Consider the following 24,111-nt stretch of genomic DNA (forward strand, 5'->3'; position numbering starts at 1 on the left):
CCATGGCCTCTCAGCTCAGATTATTTTTTCATTGAAGACCCTGTAAAGTCCTACCCTTCGGCCTCCACTGGGGAATGGAACTGGGAGCTGGGCTACCTCCAAAGCACCCCACTGGCTGGGCAGTCTCAAGCTAGCCAGCATAGGACGTAACTTCTGAGAAGCTTCCAACCTCCATTACACGTAAAGAACTTCATTGTTTGTCAGAATATAAAAGTAAATGTAAAAAAAAAAAAGTCCACATAAAATCATGGAAAGCTATAAAGTAGAAGTGAAAAGCCATCTATACACCCATCCTTCAGAGACAACCATGAACACCATTTTGGTGTCTATCCCATATGACTATTTATGCCTATCTTCCCATCCGGTTAGCTATTTGCCTATCCATTTCTTCATTCATATACAAAAAGAATTATATAAAATATTTTCTTCTCAAAAATAAGGTCACAGAGATACACTGTCTCCTCCTTAACAGTATAGTGTGTACGCCTTCCTAAGTGATTACGTTTGGACCCACGTCATGATTACTAAGAACTGCAGGGTAGTCTAGTGCAAGAAAACCGTAAGCTATTTAACTCAAGGTGACTGGAGTTTTCAAAAAACAAAACAAAGTAAGATGACTTTTTATTCTACAAGCAAGGGGGAAACATGACAATAATTACTGTATAATGACATGTTACATATGACAATACTCACTATCAGTAAGTAAAGGTTTTTAAGAGATGCTAATTACGGCTCTATTTAGAATTCTGAAAAATCAGAAGGGAGAGAAGTAAGAACATAGTGAAAATGGTGAAATGAACTTTTAACAGCCAGTCCTGAGTTCTAAGCAAAGTGACATTGTTACTTTGACATGTGTTGTATTCCCCCCCCCCCCCAAATAAAAGACTAAGGCTGTAAAGCTCGTATGGTACAGAATAACCAGAGGCTGGCTCTTGGTCATTCTTTTCATTTCATTATTTTTTAATACCCTCAGTTCTTTCTCATTCCCAGAGGTTTCCTGGAAAATTTCTAAAACCCATGCCCCTAGTAAAGGAAATCCGTTTTGTAAGTTTCACAGTGAACCCATTACAACGGAACACCAAGTAGCATAGTGACAGGAGCAGATTCTCAGCTGGGCTGCCCTGGCCACTGCTCGCCCTCTCTTCACCACGTTGTTGTGGGCTAAATGGTGTCCCCAAACACATATGCTGAAGTCCCAACCCCTGGTACCTATGAATGTCTCCTTATTTGGAAATAGGGTCTTTACAGATGTAATCAAGAAAGATGAGGTCACTGGGGTTGGCCCTAATCCAGTATGACACGTTCCTTTGTAAGAAGGACATTGCACCAGAAACACACAGGAAGGCGGCCACGTGAAGCCAGAGGCGGAGACTGGAATGATGCTGCCACAAGCCAAGGAACGCCTGGGGTCACCAGAGCTGATAGAAGCAGGGAAGGATCCTCCCCCACAGATTTTAGAGCAAGTGCAGCCCTGCCAATGTCTTGGCTTTGGACTTCTAGCCTCCAGAAATTCGAGGGAATATATTTCCATGGGCTTAAGACACCCAGTCTGTGGCACTTTGTTTTGGCAGTTCTAGGAAACTCATATACTTGTGAATATAGGTAAAGCATTTGAAACAATGCTTGTAAACAGCAAGCACTATATAAGTTATTATCCTTCCCTTCCATCAACCCACTCAGTTAATGGTACTTGAGTCACTCCATTGTGCAGGTCAGAAACCTGGGAGTTATTTACCTGAGACTGCCACCCACCCACTGCTCTCTTCTTCCACTCTTCATCCAGCTGGGAACTCCAGACAGAGGAACGGTGCCTCCCCTGATGTGACCCCAATTAGTCCCTTCCTTCCACTGCCACTTGCACTGGCTTTGCTGAATCCTTTCCCATCTCTTGCTAAAGGTCCCTCAACTGTCTCCTTCCTCCCTAGGCTTATCTCTACCATCACCCCACCCTCCACAGCACCACCAAAACAGCATTTAAAGAATTCAAATTAACTAGGACACACTTCCATTTTTAAACCTTTTCTTCCTTCTCAAGGACATGAGGAAAAGTTCCACACTCACCCAACAGGCCCTATGACGTTTGAGTGGAGCCCACTGCCTCCCTCCCCACCAAACACCTTCTGTTTCTCAGGTGTGCAAATAATAAGTAAGGCTTTGAGACTCACTTCCGGAAGTCTGCCAGGAACTTGAGCATGTCGTCATTGGAGAGCTTATTGCTGTCTTGCCTGTAGAGAGCAGAGAATCTGGCATTTTTGTCAAGGTTTCCAGATGCATCCTTAAACAACGTCCTGAAATAGCCAAACAACATTTCTAAACTGAGTTTCCAAAAGACCAAAATAAATCTACAACTTAACCTTGGTTTCCACGTGAAGACTAATTATTATTCCATTGGCTGTAGCTAACAGAAATTTCATTATCGAAAAACATGGAGGACATTTATGAGGATGAACACAACTAACTCAATTTACATAGAAAACATTTCCAGCAAATGGCTCGTGCTGAGGAAACAACATACACAGTCAAATGCTTCAGAAACAGAGCTCACAATTAAGGATGATCTGCAAGCACCCCCCCGCTCCCCACCCCAGCCCACTTCCTCCCCACCACCCCCCTCCCCAGGGCTGCTGCCCAAGCTGAGGTTGGGACTTGTGGCTGGAACCTGGGATGCCAGTCCCCGCACAGATCTCCTCCAGCCAGCATCCTTCCTCTCTGCGACGCTACTAAGTGATTATTCAGATACAGCGCTTTCTTATTTTTCAGTTTTACACATTTAAATCCTTTTTGTCTCTGAGCAATAAATAGAATAGATCATTCTATCTACCTACCTATCTCCATATATCCGTATCTATATCAAATGTATAGAAGATGTTGTCCTTACCTTGCTGCCCACGCAAATGGCATTCTGTACTGTCCCAGTCTTTGACATGCCTGTTTGGCATTCTTCAGCACTTTCTGAGCAACCTTGAAGACATCAGAATCAAGCCATGAGATGCTGCATCCCACTGACAGAATTGCGGTCTAAAGAGCCATCATCCCACATTCATTAAACAAGCTCTTATCATACTTCCAGATGCATGGAAATGCACAGGCTACTGTAATGAATATGGCTGGATTTACACGAGGTACAGAGTATGCTGTTTAATGCAATTGTTAGCAATGATTTTCAAAGAATATAGAGTGAGGACTGTTTCTAAAATGTTATGTCTTTTCTAAAATATTGTTTTTACGGGCCACAAGCATTACATTTCATACGCTTTCATAGTTCTTTATGACTCTGGCTATTTATTAAGTCCACTGGGTTATTAACAATTGCTAATACTTGGTATTCACGCCAAAATATATCATATTACTTGAAGTTTAAATGAGAACACTAATGAAAATACTAAGCTTGCATAGCTCCTAATGTGCACCAGCTTGTGTGATTCCCACAACTTGGGGGATAGATATTCACTATATAAGACATTATAGGTGCCGACTTAAGTGAGGCCAGAGTTTGTAATTGCTATATTCTTAGTTTCTAGTATAAATTACTGCTATTCTCACTTCTTAAGGATCAATTTTCATTTGTTGCGGGTTGACTTATTCACCCTATAGTGCACAGTGAAACAGATTTGCTTTGGCCTAAGATGTATGCATGGCAGGTCTATGAATCAAGCCGATGACCATCTCCCCAAATTTGCTTGTATTGGGATACTGCACTGTTCCCAATGCCAAGTTTGATTCGGTCAGAGTGGTATGTTCAAGGGCCTTCTACAGGACTTAAGCATATCAAAGTCAAACCAATTTGGGAGTCGTGGTCTAGAGCCTGTGAACCAACGTGTGCACTGCAGAGCCGTAGCCTCAGCATCACCGGGGAGCTAGTCAGGAATGCAGAATCCCAGGCCCCACCACAGACCTCCCAGGTCAGAATCTGCATTCTGAGCAGACCTCCGGTGATCTGTGTGCACCAGGTCTGAGAAGTGCTCATCTAGAAGACTCCTAAGTAGAACAGAGCGGTTTGTCTCTAAGCCAAACTGAAACCAGCTGTGTGACTCCAAGCCATTAAACCTCTCTGGGCTCCACTTTCCCCACCTTAAAACTGAAGGGCATGAGCCATAGTACTTTTCATTATTCCTTCCAGTTACCAAACATTATGATTCTACCACAACTGCGTTGTGGGACTTGCTGCCCTCACGAGTGAATTAGAAACGTGTCTTGATTGAAACACGTCAGCAGCTCATCCAGCTCCTCCCTTTCTTCTTCCAGCTGGGCATGTTCTTGGGGGGATTTCACACAGTCATAGGGTAAAATGGCCTACCTTCCTGGAGGGGTAATTTTACTCAAACATTTTCAGATAGAAACTATTATTTTTAGGTCCTAACAATAATGACTACGTTGTGGAATAAAATGCAATATTTGCATAAAATTTAAAATTAAAACATAGGCTTCAAATCAGTTTCACTGTTCCCTGCAGTGAATAGAGTCTGAGCTCACAGACTTACTGAGGGTCCAAATGGAACACAAGGTATGCAAAAGACTGAAACACTCATTCTTGCTCTCTAGGGTTTTTTTTCCCCTCCCTTCCTTCTTTCTTTTCCTTTCTTCCTTCCCTCCCTCTTTCTTTGTTCTCTTTTCTTTCTTTTTCTTTCTTCTTTTCTAATCTATTCATGGTGAACACCTGCAGAGACTTTTCATAAAAGTTTCCTCTTCCAAGACAAAATTTACTCTATATGATGTTCTAGACCATCTTGGAAAACAGGAAGAAATAATTTTGATATACATTAGAAAATCATCCCTCAGTAATCTCTCTGCCAAAACTTCTATTCTGATACAAAATGGTTGATATAAATGGATATGAAATCTATTCTGATATAAAATGTTAATCTCTGCCTTATATTAATACTTTGGAGGTGTGAATGCATGGAATATGTACATATGGCTGAGCTTTCCATCCCGTAAGTAAAGAAGGAAGAGCAGACTTGCACAGATGCTCAACGGACACTGGGAAGTGTGGAGTAGACCATAAAGTCTAGCCCGAAGTGAAATGTGATTTTACACCAACATGAGCTGCCAAATTTTAAACCATGCATGTGGCAGGCAGAAGAGCAAAGATGTGCATTTAGGCCCTAGAAATGAGTTACGTACAGAGTCGGGAGTAGATCTTACTTGGGCCTTCATTGATTATTAATCAAAACCCTGAGGAGCTAAAAGAGCTTCTCATCCAAGGTTTTACAAACTTGATTTAAAAAATAAAATAGCTTCTCTCCAGGGACCAAACTTTACTCAGCTTTTATCATACTGCTGGAAGCAGCGTGTCGGTAAATGGGCTTTCCCTGGCTGAGGGTGATGAATGATAATAATGTCCTGCATGTGTCAGTGATTTGCAGCGTCCCCAGCAATGTCTTGTACATTATCCGTGTGGTCTTGGGACTGTTCCTGAGAGGCAGGTGGGGCAGGTAGCAATATCATCCTTCAACTACAGATGGGTCACTGGAGTCCAGAGAGGTGACATGATTTCTCCGAAGTAGCCAGGCTCGTTAGCACTCAGCACCCAGGTCTCTGACTCCTACAACCTGTTCTCTAACAACCGCCCTCCATCCTGGCGGACACACCTGTGGTGTATGGGTGGCCACAGACAGGAAGAGGGGAAGCTCCAATTCAGCTCGATAAATATCCCTTAGAGCCTGGGGAGTGTCCCCTCCTGCTGCTGACCAGCCCTTGTCAATGCAGCAGGGTCGTCTCTCAGATGACCACTTGGAAAAAAGACTATAAAACCAGCACAGACAGCACTCAAGAGCTCACTCTACCAGGTAGCTCCATGTGGTAGAAGGTGACAGGCAAGTGCCCTTGGTCACTCTAGCTGTGGAACACTGAGCAGGTCACCAAACCTTAGTAAACTGCAGTTTTCTGATGCCTGAAAGGAGGTCTCAGACTAGATAACCTCTAATATTCAAGTCTGTGTGTGTCCACAGTGAGGTACTCTCCAATAATGAGCATACACCAAAGTAATGAAAATACACCAGACACACCTCTCGTATGTTTCCCTTCCCTCTTCTGATTCACACCACCTCTGCCACCATAACCTGCCCCGTGTGACCAAACAGGGGACCTGAAGCACTGACCTTACTGGCCAGACCACCTGTGCCAGACCATCCCCCAGTCTCCAGCCTCGTATTTCAGTGTAAATGGACCCAAATTCCAGAATCCAAGAGACACATCAACAAGCGGAAGGAACTCTATTTGAGTGTAATATATGTACTTTTTAATGACAGAAAACCTACTATTAAGCTGGTAATTCCAGCTTCACCAATTACTTTAGGATGTTAGGATCGTCTGGGCAAGTGAGGCATTTTATATACATACAGGACTACTCTTCATTGAAAACTGGACACATCAGGTTAAGTATAAATCTATGTAAAGCAGTGCACATCGTTTAGAATATAACAATATAGAATATGGCTTAACTTTGATTTCTTTAAGCATTTCTATTTTGACAGAGAGCCCTTTTTGCTAATCGCTGTTTATCGTCACAAAGCATAAAAGTCGCCCATACCTTAGAAGAGTCTGAACTTTTCATGTATGGCTCAGCGCCGTGTGTGATGCTTCCTTGAAGCACTTTTTCAATTCTAGCCACAAGGAATATATCAGGATGAGGACACGTGACTGAAAATATTCCCTGGGGAACAAACGATTTTCTTTAGTGAGTAAAAGACACAGCCAGGTTAAACAAATCCCCTGAACGTTAAACCTGCTAAAGCAGCAACGAGTGCTGAAACAGTACAGCTCCTCAGAGACCCCCAGTGTTTCATCGCTAGTTCATCATCTGACCGAAAAGGCGATTTGGCGGGGGGGGGCGGGGGGGGTGCAACTAGCAGAAAGTTTGGAAAAAAAGAAAGGAGAAGTCAGATATCATTTCTTCTTCTCTCAGCTTGCTTTTACTGCCTATTATATAGGCTGTCAATATACTCAACAGTCTCATTCAACCCAGTGGTGCATTATGAAGTCTCACACAGCACGTGCCAGGTAAATCTTAGCAGTATGGCCGCTGGGCTCATGTCCCCACCTGCTTCGGATACTGCATGGCAGCTTCATGAAGGATGTCCTGAAGGGCAGGCGCGCTCTGTCTGCCACCGTTCATCAGAGCCGGGGACGTGGTGGCCAGCATCTGCCTCACGGAGAAATGGTTCAGGTCCACGTGGAAATCGGCAGAAATCTTTCGGTTGTATTTTATGTCAAACAGGGATAGGGTAACAAAGAAAGGCTCTACCTGAACAAAACAAAACCATCCAGACCATCACTATGGCTCAAACTGTCGGGGAAAAGGAACGTTGCTATCAAAGAAGAAAGTACTAAACCTATTTATAATTGTTGCTATAAATGACTGTTAAAGAGAAACAGTCTCCATCCCAATCCTTTGTCACAAACATCCTGTCCCTGGGGCTAAACAACCCTCCGCATCCGGACCTAAACACTGCATTGCTCTATCAGGAACTAGGATTTTCTGTCCGGGCTGCACTGCAAACCGGCGCACCTGCAACCTTCGAATATTTTTATAAATTATTTTTTAAAAGGGAAAATTACATTTGTGGTGGGTCCTTCTTCATTTTCTGCAACACAGCATTGTAAATTGAAAGACAAATCATTGCATTTGACAAGAATTCTCTTCCCAAACTTCTCTTCAAATGGCTTCACTTCGGGTTCAGCGGATGTGAAGTCAAGCTTCTTTAAAAGAAAATGTAAATATATAAATACATTATGCTCACATTAAAAAAAAATCTCATAATAAACATATCCTAAGGAAACTCCATAAAATATGGAAAAGCTATATATACTCATTTAGTCACAACAGTGCTACTATTTTATAAGTTTATGTAGCTTATAATAATGGTTAAATAAATGATGGTGTGTCTGCTCAATGGATTGTTATACAGAGATTAGAAATTATGGTATGAACAACTTAAGTGTCCATCAACAAACAAACAAAATCTGGTATATTCATACTGTGGAATATTATTCAGCCATAAAAAGGAAGGAAATTCTGACACACACTACAACATGGATGGACCTTAAAAACATCACGCTCAATAAGCCAGACACAAAGATCACAAATGAAAAGGGGAAAAATACAGCAGAACCGTCACCCCCTGTGGGCAGCTCTGGAGGTCCTTACCACGCCGGGTTTGGACTTTTTGGGGCACAGATGTGGATCGTATGAGCCTTGGACAAGTCAAGAAACACCACTGCCCGCTGGACATCTGCAGTGATGCTTATTATTTTCTGACAGTCATTTTATGGGGTAAATTATACGTTCTTTGTGCACTTGAGGACGTCTTTGGATAAATCTCTGTTTTCAACAATCTATTGAATAGGAAACATTCACAGTGGTAGTGGTATGGTGATGAGATTATGGCTGTTTTTTATTTTTCCTTTTCCCCTGGATTTTCTATATTGTTGTTATGTTGCTTGTCATTCCAAATTAAACAAGCAAACACATAAATAAGCAGAACATGTAACGTGTCGAACATTTTCTGTCCCTGGCTTAGTTTGAAAATGTAAACATTAAATAGAATAGCTCGTACCTGGGCATCTGGATCCAAGTAAAAGAGTTTAACTCTGCTTTCACTTTTCAGTTTCATTTCTGCTTCTCTGGTACTCTGGTAACAAGAGAAATGAAACATAAAAATTACATTTAAACAAACCCTCTTCTTACAGAGATGTTCAGACGTGTGTGTCCCATCCTGAAGAGCCAGGCTGCTCCGTGCTCATTCTGGAGAGTCAACTGCACGTCGATGAACAAGGACAGACTATCAAGTAGGCAGCACACAAGAAGACCTCATCCCGGAGGGTCAAAAACAATCAAAGAAAGCGAAAGAGAATAACGAAGCATTACTATCAAGAAAGGCTTCATAAAGTAATGGAAGAGGGGACAGGCTATGAATGAAGGGGCGGAATCTGAATAGCAAAAAGTAGGAAAACATGAGCATCTGGGGCTGAATGAAAAGGATACACAGCACAGACAGACGCAGAATGGAAATGAGCCCAGACGGTAGAAAGAATTTTGGGTCCACCGAAGACTGAGGTATCACCCAGGAAGAGAAAGGAATATGTTTTGAATTGTGGGATAGAGAAACTACGGCAGATCTTGAAGGATTGCCATTGGTGTTTGTGGCAGGTGGGGCGCAATGCTGATGCATTCAATATGTATTTTTTGAGCACCTATTATGTGTCAGGCACTAAGGGCACAAACACAAATGAAACAAAGCACTATCCCCAAGGAATACTAGCGAAGACAGAATATAAACAGGCGATAGAATGGCAAAGAAAGCATAAGGCACACGGAGAGCTAACCTGGCCCAGGGGATGGCAGTCAGGGAACAGTTCCCAGAAGAAGGCCCACCTTGTTTTTTTTTTGTTTTTTTTTTTTAATGATTTTTTTATTATATTATGTTAGTCACCATACAGTACATCCCCGGTTTCCGATGTAAGGCTCGATGATTCATTAGTTGTGTATAACACCCAGTGCACCATGCAATACGTGCCCTCCTTACTACCCATCACCGGTCTATCCCATTCCCCCACCCTCCTCCCCTCTGAAGTCCTCAGTTTGTTTCTCATAGTCCATAGTCTCTCATGTTTCATTCCCCCTTCTGATTACCCCCCCTTTCTTTATCCCTTTCTTCCCCTACCGGTCATCCTAGTTCTTATGTTCCATAGATGAGAGAAATCATATGATAGTTGTCTTTCTCTGCTTGACTTATTTCACTTAGCATTATCTCCTCCAGTGCCGTCCATGTTGCAGCAAATGTTGAGAACTCGTTCTTTCTGATAGCTGAGTAATATTCCATTGTATATATGGACCACAACTTCTTAATCCAGTCATCTGTTGAAGGGCATCTCGGCTCCTTCCACAATTTAGCTATTGTGGACATTGCTGCTATGAACATTGGGGTGCATATGGCCCTAGAAGAAGGCCCACCTTGAAGGACAAGAACATCTGGCAGGAAAGAAGGGAGTTCTGGTAGGAGGTACGGCAGGTACAAAGCTACAGTCACACCTGAGCAATGGTCAAGTCGTGTATTAAGACTGAATGGTTGGGCACGATGGGAAAAGTAAAGAGAAATGAATCTGGGATTTGTATGTTAGGGACGATGGATTTTCCTCAGAAGCCAAAAAATCCAAATGCACTATTTTAAGCAAGGGAATAAAATAACCAGGTTCTGCATTTTAAAAGAACACCTTGGACAGGGCTGAGGCAGCGGGTTAAAAGGGTTAAGACCAAGAGGCCCTCATGGGCTCTTTATCACAGCTGCCTCCCCATCCCACAGCAGAGCCCATCCATAACAAAGCCTAGTCCTCACGTGCGTAGCCCTTAACTGAGATCGGTAAGTCAGGAGGAAGAGGAGGTTTGTGGAGAAGGTGATAGAGTATGGAGATGCCTGTGGACAGAGAGACGGCATGCGAGCACAAGGCAGGGAGGAAGGCTGAAATTACAGACACAGAGAACATCAGTCTAGAGGTAGGAATAGAGAAGCCTCGAGAGTGGCTGAGATTTCCTGGGGGAAAATGTGAAGGAGTTTGCAGAGAGAAGCCATGGGCCCCAACACTGAAGGGATGGCAAAAACAGAAGCCATGGAGGGAGAGAGACATATGGAGGCAGAGAGAGGGGCTGGAGAAGTGGAATTTGGGAACAGAAAGACGTTTCTAAGTCATTCACAAGATGGAAGTCATTGCCAACCACATTATTTTTCACACTCGGTGCCTCTTCAATCTGTATCCTGTTCTTATTACTCTCAATCTCCATGGTTAAGTCCACAGAGTCGGAATAGGACGTCCTCTCTCATCTGTTATTTCCCCACAGATCGAGTCACATCTCAGTATGTGATGGGGCAGTGACAGTCACAGTGGGGAGGGTGTCTTGTCCTCTCTGCCGGTGGCCAAACACGGTCGATTAATTACAGTGCTAGATCACAGCTAATGAGAAACTGAGCAATTCCTAATATTTTCAGCCACGTAGCAGTTATAACAGGTTGGTTCTCAGCAATGACCCAAACTCTATCATGACTATATTTGAAAACCAACTGTCCATGTCAAAATGAAAGGACCACCAGAATACCAACTAAGAAACTGTGTTCTAGTTCTAGTTCACTTGTCAACTAGCTATGTGAACACAAGCAAGCCGCTTAGCCTCTCTGGACTCCACTTACATTTCTGAGTAAAAATGTTGACGAAGATGATGGCTAGAGTCTCTTTGCACAACAAAGTTTATCTTGATGTTCTCAAGGGGATCTTTAAGGCTTCTGGAGATGAGGAGCATTCCTACAAATCGTTTGATTTGAGCTGATGCAGGATGTCTCCGTATGCGCGACAAGACAACTTTTTAACTCCATCTTGCCTATCATCGTTCCTAATTTTTCACATCAAAAGAGCCAGAACATGTGCGTGTAGCATATACTTAACTGAACCCAAAGAATTTGCTTTACTTTGTATAAACCCATGATGTTTCCTAACAAAAACATCAGTACCAGGTGCTGCAAGCCCCCACCAACAGTAATGCATTCTGCTTCTGAATTTCTGCTTGAGCCCTTCCACAAAGGCAGATCCTGTAATCTCAGACACTGCAGCAGAGCAATGGACTCTTAATGTAGATACAATTCCTGCCGCGTTTCTCAAAGATGCTGTTGTCTCAAGCTGACTGTATCCGAGATCAGAAATGAACACAGCACAGATGACTGCTATGAGAGCCATATGATTAGAGGACAACCAGGGATGCAGACACATTAAAAGAAAAAAAAATCAACAACTAGCCAAAATAGACTCAAAGCATCCTGATGTTGCCACTAATACCCGAAGGATACATTCTTCACTAGAGAAATCATTTAATGGGAAAGAAGGGACAACGTTAGAAGTAAAAATAACCTAAAAGCTTATCAGCTACCTTAGATACACTGACAGCTCTACTATGTCGTTGATTAAAAACAAACTCAAAGCTTCTTAAAAGTTCCTCGCATTCCTCCCAGGGCCTACAATGAATGCATTAAACAGAGGGGACGCCTGATAAATAGTGTCTGAAGGAATTGCCAAGTAAAATCTGGGCAGAAAGAAAGTGTGGCTTGGGAAGGGCAGGGCTCTGCCCCAGAGCCAGGAAACTGAAAATATCTGGAAGCATCACAATGATAAAAGCAAATATTTATTGATAACAGCCAACATTTTTGTGCTAAATATTATCCTAAGTGCACATTTAAAACTTGTACAACCTTAGGTCCTAGTATGATCCTTTTTAATAAAGGAGACACTGGGGGCGCCTGGGTGGCTCAGTCGTTAAGCATCTGCCTTCAGCTCAGGGCGTGACCCCGTACCAGGCTCCCTGCTCCGCTGGGGGCCTGCTTCTTCCTCTCCCACTCCCCCTGCTTGTGTTCCCTCTCTTGCTGGCTGTCTCTCTCTGTGTCAAATAAATAAAAAAATCTTTAAAAAAAGAAAAAAAAAAGGAGACACTGAGGCACAAGGATAAATACTTTGCTCAAGAACTCAATGTGTTAAATGGAAGCCTGACTTCTAACTGAGGCTGTCTGGCTTCAGAGCCCAGACTCTTCAACTATTAGACATGGAAAAAAAAACAGGTAGAGAATATGAACAGGCAAGTCAGAGAGGAAGAAACCCAAATATATGAAAACACGAAAACCTCACTACTAAGCACCAAAATACAAATGAAAGCAGTGAAATACCATTTTTACTCCCCTAGTGAGGATGTAGAAAAATGGGAATGTGAACTGTTACAACCTTTTGGCAAAGCAATCTGGCAATATTTAAAGCATTAAAAACACAATAACCTCTGGCCCAGAGGTCCCACTTTGAGGAACATCCCTATTGAAATAAGAACACAAGTATTTAAGCTCATAAATATGTCATGTTGTGGGACGCCTGGGTGGCTCAGTCGCTTAAGTGTCTGCCTTCGGCTCAGGTCGTGATCTCAGGGTTCTGGGATCGAGTCCCACGTCGGGCTCCCTGCTCATCGAGAAGCCTGCCTCTCCCTCCCCCCCTCCTCCCCCTGGTGTGCTCTTGCTCTCTCTCTCAAATAAATAATAAAATCTTAAAATATATATATATAAATTGTTGCTTATTATGCACTGTTTGTAGAGGCTAAAAAAAGGAAAATAACCCAAAATGTTCGTGAATAGGAAGGTGGTAAATAAAGTGCATAATATCCACACTTAGAATACTACACAGCTATGAAAAATGAGTAAACGAGGCCTTTATGGGCCTAGAGGGACATCTCTACAAGGTATTTTTAAGTGACAGAACAAGCCTTAGAGTAATGTTTATGCCATGGGAATATTTTTTAAAAAACTAAAAACACTATAAACGTGTGAGTGTTTCCATGAGCAATCAGTTTGATGCAAGAGGAATTACAACAGGTTAATAACACTGGTGCTCTCAGGGATGTTGGGGATGGAGCACGAAGGGAAAAGATGAACTCCATACAACTTTGGATATTTTTACTTATCATAGCAAACACATTTATTTTTACTAAAATTTTAGTAAAGACAATAAAATAAATTCCTGTAATGAGTACTTTCACAATCTAAGGGCCCACAAAGTATAGCTGTAAAAAAACATTATCCCACAGTCTACGCTCTCCAGCGCTTCTCAAAGTGACAGAAACCAGCTCTGCTCTTAAAATAATCCATGGTCAGTGCAATATTGTGGAGGTAGGAAGAACTGGACTGGCTTTTCCCCAGACCCCGTTGCTGCTGTCCTGCTCACAACCCATCTAATTACTTTGGGTTCAGGAGAAAGGAAAACATGAAGAAAACGGACAATGACAGAGCTGTTCTCTGTGAAAACTGATACTGCTCAGAAGTCAAAGAGAATGACTCATCTAAAACAAAGGCTATTCCCCTCGCTCCTGTGAACCCTAAGTTTAACCACTAACAACACACTCTGACAATGTTTTTTTTCCCTAAGAAGCAGTTACGGGGGCACCTGGGTGGCTTAGCTGGTTAAGTGACCAACTCTTGATTTTGGCTCAGGTCATGATATCAGGGTTGTGAGATCAAGCCCCTTGTCAGACTCCGTGCTCAGCATGGAGTCTGCTTGTCCCTCTCCCTCTGCTCTCTGCCCCCACTCACACACACAAACTCTCTCTCAAATAAATAAATAAATAAATACTTTTTTTTTTTTTTTAAAGAAGCAATTATGGACCATACATTCAAGGGGTTTCCAGAAGGACTGCCATAGGCTGGCATACTCTATGTCTTAAGTTTATCTCTGTCTCAAGTTTTAATCTCCAAGCAAGCAAAGCAATTAAATCCAATGACCATGGCCAGCAGCATCTTATTTTGAGGAGGAGTTATCAGAAAACCATTGTGTTCACTGTTGGCGCATTTAAACAGAATGGATTGGAACAAGAAGACTTAGCAAATTCCTTCCAGGCCAGGATGTATACTTAAAGAGCTGTCATGATCTGATTCTACTGCTGCCAAGATATCTAACTCCCCAGGGCCATTATCTCTTCTGTGTCACAAAGCAATAATAAAGCATATAGCATAAGGAGGCCTGGGGCACCTGGGTGGCTCAGTCAGTTAAGTATCCAACTCTTGGTTTCAGCTCAGGTCATGATCTCAGGGTTGTGAGATCGAGCCCCACATTGGGCTGCACGCTCAGTGCTGAGTCTGCTTGAAGATTCTCTCTGTCTGCCCCTCCCCCCTATTGGCACTTGCTCTTGCTCTAAATAAATAAGTAAATCTTTTTTAAAAATTATATAAAGAAAAAAAAAGAATAAGGAGAACTGAGAGATGGAATGTCTGCTGACCTCACAAGCACAACCCCAGCCAATTCCTTTGTGTCATAATCCAATGACATAGTTTTCTGGATTAGGATACAGGGAAGGAAGCATCTATTACAGACTTGGCTTTAAAAAGTCAGAAGAGGCATCTGTGACACTGTCTGGCCGCCTGACCCTCGTGCAACCTCAGTGGGACTACAAAGTCTGAGACCTAGTACTCCATCTTGTGTTCAACTGTGGAAGACTGACTTTGAAAGATAAGTTCACTCACTAAAAAGAAGTTACCAGTAACTGAATGTGAGCAATTTCGCATTAACAGGAAACAATGCTTTTCTTTCAGAGCCACATGGGGAAGCTAAGGTAAGGCGAGTTGCTGTTCTTTTAAAGTACCAAAATAGCACAAAAAGAGAAAAGCTGTGAAGGAAAATATACGGTGGGAGCATGAGGGTTTTCTTCATACTACCCTTACACAAGGAGGTGACATATATGTGCCGATGACACCTAAGACAAACATAATCACAGAAAGAAATTCTTAAATAAATAGGAATTGGGTTTACAACCTGACTATATTACCTCTTGGCTTTATAGGGAAGAAACCGGTTAAGTAACTTTACAGTTTGTGTTTTTAATTAAAATGTTGCTAAGACTATGTTCTGATACTACAAATGCTGCTACATTTACAACAAACATATATTTGGGTCCACATTAGACAACAGGAAGAAAAGAACAGGTTTCAGGGTAGACACAGTGTGTCCCCAATATGAAAACAATAAAGGTGCTCAGTACTAAATGTACAAGCAACATAAGGGCCAAGAATATACAACATATTCTGAAAACCTAAGCCCGTATCACCCTTGCCATATATGTCAAGGACCCCTCCATTATATTCCAAAATAGGACATCAGTTATTTTTGTACTTAAACAACTTCCCGTCACTCATATCCTGTTTGTTCTGTCTCAGTCACAGTGGAAGACAAAAGCCGGGGCAACAGGATGAATGAAGCAGAAAGAGGAGCTGAGCAGAGAGGAGCCTGCCATTAACTCACACCGCCAATGCCCCCTGCCTGCCTCCACTTCTTGAGTCCTTTCTCTGCAGCTTACTTCAACTGTGGCCTCATCTCTCGCAGGACCCTTCCTTACCCCTCCACCCCTGGTGCCGACCTCTTTGCCTCTTCATCCCCTGATTAAACTCCCCTCTCTTGCACAGGTGTGCACACTGGCTCTCCTCCCTGTCCCTTCCCCCCTCTATGTCAACTTCAGATTCTGCAACTATGGAACCATTCCTCCTTAGATCAAGAGGACCATTTCTTAGTCAACTCCCTGCTTCCTTAACAGGCACAAATGGTCCCCACCCCGGAACACTAAAGAGGAGTTATAAACTAAGCTAAAACCACACTTATGCTGGGGGCCCTGAGTTGTGAAGGGCTGAGAGGCTGGCACAGTCAGGCCAGGGCCCCACCACCTGCCCCCCAACACCACTGAGCAGGCCCACACAAGCATCACGAGTGGGACAGCAGCATGTGGACTGCATGACAGCACATCCTCATTCTCTTTATTCTTTTGCTTTCTTCCTTTGAAAAATTACTTGCTGCCCTTTTTCTACCTTCTTAAATAAAAATATTTTTAAAACACTAAAAGAGCTAGGGGGAAAAATAACAACAGTGAAGCCCCTTATAATGTTTCCTTTTTCGGGCTTTGACCATGACCACAGTAAGAAATATGATTATATCACAACCCAACACATATAGACATACCACATATGTACATTTTTAAAAATAGTATCTATCATTAGGCTACCTGGCTGGCTCAGCTGGTAGAGCATGTGACTCTTGATCTTGGGGTTGTGAGTTTAAGCCCCATGTTGGGCACAGAGATTACTTAATTAAAAAAAAATTAATAATAGCTGTCATTATTAAGGGTGGTGTAGTTAATATTCTAAATTCAGTTCTATTCCATTTATATTTTAAAAATACCTGGGGCACATAATGTTGAGCTAAGGAAGCCTGACACATACTGTATAATTCCACTAATAAGAAGGTCTAGAACAGTCACAACTAATCTACAGTGATAGAGGTAAAAGAAATGGGGTATCAGCTGGGAGCAGAGTATAAGACATCAGCTGAGGTGCTAGAAATGTTCTATGTGTTGATCTGGGTGGTGGTTATGCAGGTGCACAAATGTGAAATCCACTGAGCTATACAATTAGTGCTCCATGTAAGTTCTACTTCAATAAAAAAATAAAAATTAAAACAAAATAAAAAGTAAGAAATGGGGGCTGAAACCAATTAAACTGATTGAACCAACTGATTCCACTAACTTGGTGGTTATGCAGTTTGAAAATAGCTCTAAATACATGTATATCTATATATGTTATATATATCTATATTACGCATATATATGTTATCTCATGTATACTTTAAAAACTTTCCTAGGTCTTAGGATTGAGAAATACTGAATTATTATACTGGCCAGGCACAGGCAAGCAGGGAGAGAACAAAAGAGGGCACAACTCCTGTATGTCTTCATGGGGGAAAAAAATACAGATTTCCAATCAATCAACATTAGACTGAAATAATAGGGGTCTTCTCCTAGGTGTCCGCTGTGTTCACCCGGTAAGTGTAGAAAGTTACTTTTCAAATTCTGGATTGCATTGCATGTTATCTGCTTCATAAACAAAACAAGTTCAAACACTTTGCTTTGAAAAGTTATGAGCCCCCAAACATCCAGACACAAAAAAGCAAATCTCAATGCAAAATATGACACACAGAAGTTCACAGCACAAAAACACATACACACAAGCCAAAACGCTTCCCAGCTTAGTAGGATGTTACAACGGTGGCACTAAAATTAGCTTTAATAGGCAGGTGCTAAAAAGATACTGTGGTAACAGTCAAGGCTTGAAGAAAAACAATACTCTCAAGTCCTAGCCAGGGAGGGAGGTTTTATATTTTAGAAAGGCCATGTTGTCTTAAAGTAAAGGTCAATGCTGAATGCGAGTCTATTTATAATCGTATATAGATAAACCATGTTTTCTATTACAGTGTTTAAGATGTGGGTGTGTAGGGTCTCTGTTACACTGTATTCACAAAGAAAAAGAATAGAATGGCTATAACAGAGCAAGAATATAAATGGCCAGAGAAAACAAAGATATTTCTCTCATTTAAAAGAGAATCATTCATAGATGCATACAAGGAGACAAATACAAGGATATTCATTGTAGCGTTGTTTGTAATAGAAAAAATTGGAAATAACAGAACAGCTAAGATAAAATGCTTACACAGTGCAATAAAAGGGAACTAGATCTATACACCAGCTTGGATGGATCCCAAACACAAGAACAATATGTGAGCGTTTATATAACAGTTTTAAACATATAAAACACAACCATATATATCATTACGATAGGTACATTGGTAAAGATATAGTGATAAAATGAAAGTAATCCCAGAAAACTCATAACAGTGTCTGTCAGCAGTTGAGGTTGTGGGGGAGGAAGGGAGCGGAGGAAGGATGGTGTTTAAAAAGAACTTCAACCACAACTGATGTTTTATTTCTTTAAAAAATATGGAAGCTAAAAGGACAATAGAGGAACAGTGTTGAATCTGGGTCGTGGGAATACAGACAGTTGGTTTGATCTTCTTTGAGCTTTTCAGTAACTTTTACATTTCTCAACATTATTAAAAACAGACATAACTTTTTTTTTTCCATTCGGAGTTACCCAGGAGCAATTTATAGAACTCAGGTAACCCCTCTTTGGATTAGTGGCAAGACTACCACAGACCATACTCTTTGGAAGTATGCCTATTGACTTGAAAAAGGGGAGCATATGTGTGAACATAGTAAGTACCATGTTAACACGGAACCTCTGGGGCACCTGGGTGGCTCAGTTGGTTAAGCATCCGACTCTTGGTTTAGACTCAGATCATGATCTCAGGGTCATGGGATCACGCCCAGCATCAGGCTCTCTGCTCAGTGTGGAGTCTACTTGAGATTCTCTGACTCTCCCTCACTTTCTGCCTCTCTCTCTCTCTCTAAAATAAATAAATAGGGGCACCTGGGTGGCTTAGTTAGTTAAGCATTGGACTCTTGATTTGGCTCAGGTCATGGTATCAGGGTCATAAGATTGAGCCTGACATCAGGCTCCTCGCTCAGCACAGAGTCTGCTTGAAATCCTCTCCCTCTGCCTCGTGCCCCCACTCTCTCTCTCAAATAAATAAATAAATAAATAAAATTTTTAAAAAACAAAACAAAAAAACCCATAGGAAACTTTATCTGTGCATTTTGGTTATTTCTTTGAAACTTGTGATTTGGTATTAAATATTATGGAGGGGCAAGGACAAAGAATAATAAAGAGAATCATTTATAAGGCACTTTCTGGAAAACAGACTAAAATTTGACTCAGGTCAGTATTTAACCTCACCTCATATTCAGGTCAGAAAATAGAGAGCAGTAACAACAACATCTTTTTAATGATTTACATTGTAATTGTTGATCATTTCAATAGATTTGATCCTGGACAGACTCAGAAAGTGAGAAATATTTCAATACCATTCTACAAAGAGCAGAAGACTTAAGATGTTATTACCTTGGCAAGTTCAGGCAGGTAGCTGTCTAAACCGGAACCAGAACCTTCCAATTTGCTTTGTTCATCATCTGAAATGGCAAAACAGACTACCTGAGTCACTTGTAATAGAATATAGTTTATTTAAAGCAGGAAGTCGAAGGCCATTGCTCTTTTGTACCCCTGAATGCAGTGGTTTTCAACTCTGGACACACTTTAAAAACACCTCAGAGCTTTTTAAAAAATACTGATGCCCAGGGTTGAGAGTCAAACATTTAATAACTGACCCAGCATGGACGCTGTCTAAAAAGAACTGGTGTTAGTTATGAGCACCAGCCCACATGGCCACATCCATCAGACCCACTAGAAGTCAGGCCTGCCCAGGTCCCACCCCAGGCCAACTAAATCAGAGTCTCTGGTGGGACAAAGGAAAGAGAATTTCTTAAAAGCTTCCCAGAACTTCTAAGGTACAGCCAGGGTTGAGAATTACGTGTCTAAGGGCTTGAAATAAAACATGACCTGTCAAGAATATAGCCAGATTTTTCCCACCAAATTATTGCGGCTTCTGCCCATCTTAAGGTCTTAAAATTCTAAAGGATAAGGCTAATGATAAGAGTAATAACTATAGGGGCACCTGGGTGGCTCAGTCGGTTAAGCATCTGCCTTTGGCTCAGGTCATGATCTCAGGGTCCTGGGATCAAGCCCCGCGTCGGGCTCCCTGCTCAGCGAGAAGCCTGCTTCTCCCTCTCCCTCTGCCTGCCCCACCCCGCTTGTGCTCTTGCTCTCTCTCTCAAATAAATAAATAAAATCTTCAAAAAAAAAAGAGTAATAACCATAGTTGGTACTTTAAGTGCTGACTCTATGCCAGGTACTCAACATACATAATCTTATTTAATCTTCCAATCAACCAGCAAGTTTCATTTTATTTCCATTTCACAGATTGGTAAACCAAGGCTCAGAAGATGGAAGTAGCTTGCCCAAGGTCTCCGAGCTGAAAAATGGTATTGCGGAGACTTGAACTCTGGTCTTCCTTTCTGCCCCCAAAGCTGTGGTTCTTCCCATTACATGATTTCCTGATAAAAATGTTATCAGGGTAGTAAATTCCAATGTGATAAAACCTTTGCTGATGAGTTCTCTGTAAAGAGCTCACATCCGCCCCCGCCCCCCCGCTCACATACCTGTGCAGTCCGTCCACTTTCTATGCCCTCTGACAAAACTGAAGACACCAGCAAAGTACGCATGTCCCTGAATCTATTTACCTTCGTGAGAGTCTCCGTTTCGCTTCTCTTGCATTGCAGCTTCAAAGTTGAGCTGAAGAATCTTGTTTAGAATTGTGATCCATTCTTCCATTTCTGCTTCACTGTCCGCTGCCAAAAGGTAACTGCTTTTGTCTTGCATCTTGAGCTCAAAAGCAAAACGCCTGACTTTGTTGTTCTGAAATGGAAAAGGGGTAAAAGAGACACATTTTAAGAGAACTGGAATGGTCTTAAAATGTTTTCTTTTTATTATTTGCTGACAAGGGCTACCTCATTGGCACTTATTTAAAAATGTAAGCCCCTTCCCCCCAAGCCCCCACCACTATCTACCTTCCCTTTTGTCTCCATAATTTTATTTTCCCATCTGACACATTATGTATTTTACACATGTATCTTATTTGTTGTCTGTCTCAAGCGGAATGAGAACTTCTTAGGGCAGAGATTTCTTTTGTTCAATGCTACAACTGTATTTCTAGAACACTGCCCGGTACATAATAGGCTCTTGAAAAAACACTGAATGAATGAAATTTCACTGAAAATTTTCAACTCCTCCAGCTCCTTTTAAAAATTATTTTAATGAGGGGCGCCTGGGTGGCACAGCGGTTAAGCATCTGCCTTCGGCTCAGGGCGTGATCCCGGCGTTCTGGGATCGAGCCCCACATCAGGCTCCTCTGCTATGAGCCTGCTTCTTCCTCTCCCACTCCCCCTGCTTGTGTTCCCTCTCTCGCTGGCTGTCTCTATCTCTGTCGGATAAATAAATAAAATCTTTAAAAAAAATTATTTTAATGAAGTAGTGTGTGGTATCACATTTTAAAAAGCAAACCACTATCTATCAGTATGTTTGACTTCCTTTTCTGGAACTTCCCCATCATTTGTGAGTCCCCCAAAGGACACCATGTCTATAGCCTTCCCGCATGCCTCCACTTTTTATATTTATGAAAGAATGTCCAGTTCCAAGTATAAAAACAGTAGCCACATGCATTAAATGATGGAGAATGAATGTGCCCTGATCAGGGTTTCTCAACCTTGGCACTACTGACGTTCAGGGCCAGTAATTCTTTGTTGTGGGAGCTGTCCTATGTACTGCACGATGTTCAGCAGCATCCCTGGCCTTACCCACTACATGCCCGGAGCATAATCCCAGTTGTGAAGATCAGAGCATATCTCTAGATAGTTACAAACCTCCCCTGGTGAGTAAAACCACCTCCCCAAAGGACAGCGCTAGAAAGAAGTTCAGCTCTGAAGACTGTAGCAGATCCCTTGCAAGCACAGACGGAGGACAACCTGTAGGGGGCAGAGTAGCCCTGGCCCACTGGAAGCTAACTGGTTAGCGGCAGTCGCCTAGGGCTCCTCAGCATAGGTGGCAGGGACGGGGTGACCCTCCCCAAGGCATCCATGTTCTTTGACGTGTGCTTCTCAGACACACACAGGATGATGCCACGCCAGGCAAGGCCACACAAACTCACAAGCACAGACTGCCCGCTGTGGGCGCCTTCCTTCAGGTCAGGGCAAGAATCAGTCAAGAGTCAAAAGATTGGCTATGAAATGTGTTTTCTGTCCCACTCACAACTGTGAAAATAACAAGTTAAAAGTTGGGGGGGGAGGACATTGGGCCTTGGTTCTGCATTGTTTCTCTTTCTCAGCCTCAGCATCCTGATCTGAAAATAAGTGTTATCAACTTCAAGGTTCAAAAATACTTTCAGGACTTAAGATTCTACACTGGATTTCTTTCAGGTCTACTTAAAAATTCCAGTTTATGCATTTCTTTGAAACCACAGCATTAACCAACTACCTTTTTTTTTTTTTTTTTACAATGTCCAGAAATTTTTAAAAAACCCACATATAAATGTTGGCACTTAGCTTACAAGCAGATCTGGATAAAAACAAATTACTTAACATTTTTGAAGCCATGGTTACAATTCATTAAATGCTAAACACCATTGGCCACATTGACAAAAAGAATATGAAGGAAGAGATGTCCCCTGAAGTCAGAAGCTAAGGTTATGAAGGCCACTGCAGAGACTGAGTGACAGCCCAGGGATGCTGGACACATAGATCACCTAAGCACTGTGACACAGGTGACAAAACTCTTAATAGATTTAGTTTTCTTTAAACTTCTTTTAAAAGTCAATGCCAGAAGATTTAACTGAAAAGTAACTTAAAGGTCTCTCAACTCAAGAATACAAATGAAACTCCTGCTTGGAATTTCCACGTAAGAAGTTAATTCACTGTCATTGACAATTCACTCTGCACCGTGAATAAACTATTTTCATACAATCTGGTTTCCACCATGGCTGCTTTCAGCTGAGGTGGGGTTACTGGTTGAGAGTCACCCACGTGCCAATTAGCGGTTGACACAAAGATAACTTTCAGTGAACGTTATTTGGTGCTATCATCTTGATCTAGGGCCCAAATACACTTTCGTGTATTCCATCATTTTGAGGGGGGATGTCCTGCGGAGTTTTGGGTTTTTTGTTTTTAAGTTGGTTTCCAATAATTGAAAATACCAAGATTTAAATAAAAATTTGTATTTCTGATTTCTTGGGCGGGGGGAACAGATCATCTGGCAACCTTGAGCTAGAGTTCTGCCCAGCAGCACAGGCCACAGCTGAGAGGCGCTGCCCTCATGAGACAGGACCATTTGTGCTCCTGTTTGTCGTAGTTCTCAGCATTCCCTCTTACCCTACATTCAGTCCTCTTCTTTTACTTAATTTTCCTGCTTGGCTCCTACAGACATCGGAGACTGGACTCCTAACTTCTACTTGCTGGCCTGAAGAAGTTAACAGGGTCTGGACTTATTCTCCCATCCTAACTACTAGAAAATGGAACAAAATAGATGAAATAACTGTTTTCAGATATTTGACAACAGGTAGGGCAGGCCTGGGATGCCTGATGGATGGGAAATAAATGAGGTGAGCCCTGGAAGCACCTCAGCACTCTGCTAGAGGCTGTATCTGGGTTGTGGCCCAGGAAGCAGAACCCGGACAGAGTCCTGCAGTCCCCCTGAGTTAACAAAAGTGACCAGAGATCAAGAAGACCAAGGTGGCTACAACATACAGGACACAGTTTCCAAAATGAGAGCTCTCCCAGAGTTCGCAGCACGTAAGACAAAAGAGATCCAAATTTAGTAGCAAACAGTCAGAGTCACGCATTCATTACATGTACATTTTCTATTTGTATGTTATGCATTAACAAAAAAGTTTACCAAAAAAACCAAAATGAAGACAAACTAACCTAAATTTCAGGTCACTAGAGGTAAAGAGAAGATGGAGAAGAACAGGGAATAAGAATAACATCAGGGACCCAAAAGAACATGAGCCTCCAGAAGATAACGGAGTATCTTCAAATTCTAAGGTAAATTTCACCTTGGATTTCTACACACAGCCAAACTATCAATCAAAAATGAATGCAAAACCAAAAACATTTCCTGGTAAGTTAATGCTCAAGAAATGAACAACTCAGATATGATTTCTCAGGAAGCTACTTGGAGGATTTGCTCCTCTAAAACAAGAAAGTAAAACAAGACTGAAGAA

General features: G+C 42.0%; 1 protein-coding gene and 1 long non-coding RNA gene across 9 annotated transcripts in view; one reads left to right on the forward strand and one right to left on the reverse strand.

The window, feature by feature from the left end:
• DOCK9 (dedicator of cytokinesis 9) overlaps positions 1 to 24,111 on the reverse strand; it is a 178,096-nt gene that overhangs the window by 96,418 nt on the left and 57,567 nt on the right. For all 8 annotated transcript variants that reach the window (XM_040624053.1, XM_040624047.1, XM_008685005.2 and 5 more), the window contains exons 8-15: positions 20,582 to 20,756; positions 19,347 to 19,414; positions 8,559 to 8,633; positions 7,561 to 7,701; positions 7,043 to 7,246; positions 6,533 to 6,655; positions 2,879 to 2,961; positions 2,166 to 2,288 (exon numbers count right to left, since the gene is read on the reverse strand). In XM_040624053.1, coding sequence (XP_040479987.1) covers positions 2,166 to 2,288; positions 2,879 to 2,961; positions 6,533 to 6,655; positions 7,043 to 7,246; positions 7,561 to 7,701; positions 8,559 to 8,633; positions 19,347 to 19,414; positions 20,582 to 20,756 — 992 coding nt within the window. The remainder of the gene's footprint in view (positions 1 to 2,165; positions 2,289 to 2,878; positions 2,962 to 6,532; positions 6,656 to 7,042; positions 7,247 to 7,560; positions 7,702 to 8,558; positions 8,634 to 19,346; positions 19,415 to 20,581; positions 20,757 to 24,111) is intronic.
• LOC121101217 lies at positions 14,639 to 16,368 on the forward strand. Its single transcript, XR_005833171.1, has 2 exons — positions 14,639 to 15,121; positions 15,723 to 16,368. It is a non-coding gene; the product is annotated as an uncharacterized LOC121101217 (long non-coding RNA).

Source organism: Ursus maritimus, unplaced genomic scaffold (assembly GCF_017311325.1).
Source record: "Ursus maritimus isolate PB19 unplaced genomic scaffold, ASM1731132v1 scaffold_10, whole genome shotgun sequence".
In the NCBI taxonomy this organism is placed as follows: domain Eukaryota; kingdom Metazoa; phylum Chordata; class Mammalia; order Carnivora; family Ursidae; genus Ursus; species Ursus maritimus.